The sequence below is a fragment of the Malus sylvestris genome, chromosome 11 (genome assembly GCF_916048215.2).
Source record: "Malus sylvestris chromosome 11, drMalSylv7.2, whole genome shotgun sequence".
NCBI classification, from domain to species: domain Eukaryota; kingdom Viridiplantae; phylum Streptophyta; class Magnoliopsida; order Rosales; family Rosaceae; genus Malus; species Malus sylvestris.
In genome coordinates, this window is record NC_062270.1 from 311,289 (window position 1) to 314,453 (window position 3,165).

General features: G+C 35.9%; 1 protein-coding gene across 2 annotated transcripts; it reads left to right on the plus strand.

Annotated features, from left to right (window-relative positions):
- On the plus strand, nucleotides 1-3,165 carry LOC126591500 (uncharacterized). Of its 2 annotated transcripts, none has more exons than XM_050257200.1 (11): nucleotides 1-311; nucleotides 416-446; nucleotides 576-589; nucleotides 680-730; nucleotides 843-912; nucleotides 1,224-1,251; nucleotides 1,356-1,423; nucleotides 1,562-1,685; nucleotides 2,136-2,175; nucleotides 2,498-2,565; nucleotides 2,879-3,165. In XM_050257200.1, the coding sequence occupies exons 1-11, from the start codon at nucleotides 78-80 to the stop codon at nucleotides 2,889-2,891; spliced, it is 741 nt and encodes a 246-aa protein (XP_050113157.1). In that variant the 5' UTR covers nucleotides 1-77; the 3' UTR covers nucleotides 2,892-3,165. The 2 variants fall into 2 exon arrangements, with proteins under 2 accessions (XP_050113157.1, XP_050113155.1); XM_050257198.1 differs by having other exon boundaries at nucleotides 2-311; nucleotides 1,182-1,251.

Below are 3,165 nucleotides of genomic sequence, written 5' to 3' on the forward strand. Positions count from 1 at the left end.
GCGCGGTTTTTCTGCTGCCTAGCATTAACTCTAACTCTCTCAAATTTCCCAATTTTTTCTAAGCAAAAACTAAAAAAATGCAGCCGCTGGCAAAGCTGAGCAAGAATCTCCCTCGCCCTCTCTTCCTCCTCGCTCCGAGAACCTTAACCACCCTCACTTCTTCTTCTTCTTCTTTATCGCACTCACTAACCTCACCGGGCTGTGATTCCACCATCACCCGCAGCACCAACACGTGTTTCACCGGAAGAACTCTACTTCGCTCTCCTTGGTCCGCCATTCAACAACGCGGAGCCGTCGTCCACGGCGCCGATGTAAGTTTCTTAATCTCGTCTAGGTTTTTTGTACTATGAATTCGAGTATTTTGAGTTGCAACTGTTGTTTGTAATCATGGGTTGGGTGATTCGTGATTCTGCAGGTAAAACCTGGAAATGTCATTGCAAGGAATGGTGGGTTTGGAATTTCAGTGGGTTTAGTTGAATCTTCGTTCAAAGTTTTAATTTTTACTAACCAAGTTTGTGAATTTTGAAAATATATTGCATTGCGGTCGGGGTTATGGTTTGCAATACCTTTTCCAGATCGTATTTACCAGGTGAGTTTGTTTATCCTCTTCTTTAATGGTGATTAGTGTTGTTAATTAGTATTCTGGAGTTTTATTGATGCATAAATTGTTGTTATATAGGTGTTAAAGGCAGATCATTCACATGAAGGAAGAGGAAAAGCGGTTGTTAAGGTGTGTTTCTGACGTTGTCGCTATTAGAATGTTGCTCATAAGCTGTGATTATAATTTATGTTTTTTTTTTTATGCCACCAAGCTGATATCTTAAGCTGTGTTTTCGTTGCAGGTGGAGGTTCGTGATGTTGACTCTGGGAACAAGACATCCTTACGATTGTTGACGGATGAGCAAATTGATAGTACGAAACTTTAACTTTGTAACTTCCTATTACTAGTAGGATTCTTTTGGTTGTCGTATAACCTTAGTTTCTTAGATATTTATTTATTCTTTTTAACTGTTTTGTGCCGTTCTTAATGTCTACTTTGATAATATCAACGCAAACATGCTGGGTTGTCACTGTATTTCCAGTTGGCTGGGTTCCTTTAATCTTAATCATGCGCCATTTTTTGAGCTATTATAAATGTAGTGCTTAAGTTAAGATGATAAATCTCATATCAATTGCTGCAGAAGTATTTGTTGAATCAAAAACTTACGTTTACATGTGCACAGATCGTGATGGCATTGTAGTATTGATAGAGTGAGTTTTATATAATATTAAAATTTTCTTCTAGCATCACCTTCAGTTCACTTTCTTCTGTTACTTTCCCTTAAATAATGTGTACTATTTGTAATTCTTATCAGCCCTGATACTCTTGATCAACTCGATGTGCCTGAAGACTTGTTCGGAAAGAAGGCTAAATACCTACAAGGTCGAAACTTATTGTAGTACATGTTCCTCTCTGTTCACTGATTTCTATGATATTTTTTTGTTTTCTTTTCCTTCGGGTCCCTATTCCAAAATATTATTGGTCGCCATGTATCTAAAATACATTATTCATTGTGAACAGAGGAAATGAAAGTGACAGTGGAGCTGTATAATGATAAACCTCTATCCGTTAAAGTTCCGAAACACGTGACATGCGTTGTCAAGGAAGCACAAAATCCTGTGAGGGGGACTGCACAAGCACCTAAGTATGTTTTCGTTGTGGAATATTGTCTCTTTTTCAGACTTCATATCACTAGTTGCTTTCTTTTTCAGCATCAGTATATGTGGAATTTAGTACTTTGTGAGTATGCAAAAGAAAGAAGAAAAAAAATCCTGCAATTCCTAAACCATTGATTTCTCAATTAACTTGTTAAACTAAAGCTTGCTAAGATAAGACCTTTTAATCATTATGGACTTGGCTCCATTGATGCATCAACTGATACATACATAGTGTGCTGGTTTGAGGACTTTACTATAGTTGATCGTGACTGGGTTGATGATTATCTGGTGTACTTTGCATTCTGTTTTCTCCTACAAATCTTGTAGCTAAATTCTGAAGCGGTTACCGGTTCTCATGTTGACCCTAATGTACACTGTAATATTATTATATCATTTGTGTGCTTTTGCTATTTCCTTGATATTTCTCTAAAATGCAGGGAAATATTAGGTGTGATGGAAAACGGCTTCACTGTCAAAGTAAGATTATTTTTTTCCGAGTACTTTTGATATTTAAATTTATTCATCTTTGTAACTAATATTACAAAATAACGTTAGGTATTTGCAAATTACGGCTTTCTAATTTGAAGGGGGATATTGTTGTAGGCATTCCTAAACCTTGTTCTACCATCCCATGGTGCATTGAGGATATTCCATAGGTTTCATGAATCATAGATTGCATTATTGTTTGTTCTACCATCCCATTGTGCATTGAGGATATTCCATAGGTTTCATGAATCATAGATTGCATTATTGTTTGTGTTTAATGTTTTTTGTAAATTTTCTTTTCAAACTTTCCTAGGTACCACCTCACATTGTAGAAGGTGAAGCTGTGGTGGTTGACACTGATGACGACTCTTATGTTAAAAGGTAATTTTATACTCATCTTTATGGCATGTTTAACATATTTCAAGTTCTATTTTCTTGCACAGTTAATATGGGATAAGCATTTTACTTCACTTCTGCTTGAAGTGTATCTAATTTTTATTTTTAAATGTTTATAAGACGAGAATTTTTTTCCATTCTAACTAGAATGACCCCAATGATTGAGATGTTGAAGTTAATGCTATAATGTTATTATCCCTCTGTATAATTGTAACTCTCCTCGTGCACTTTGAAGCGTTTCTGGATTTTGTACCAAGTCTATTCTCTTATTTCATTTCTTTTTTCCTTTTGGTATTAGGGCCAAGCCATAATGCTTAATAGCATAGCATTGCTTCAATTGGATGGAGAGGTGGAAATTCTATTGGCCACTGTTTAAGATGAGTTGCTCAACTTCATGATAATTTTTACCATCTTGATGTAGCTGATTCAAAGTGATGTACATTTACTCGTACAACATAGTTTGGCTGCGGAAATGATACCGCTCTTTCAGCGGGATGATAGTTTTGCTCGTTGACTTGATGAACAAATGTTTCTTGGTGCAGTTTAGTTTATAAAAAAGGGAAAAAGTTTCACATTATTATTAAA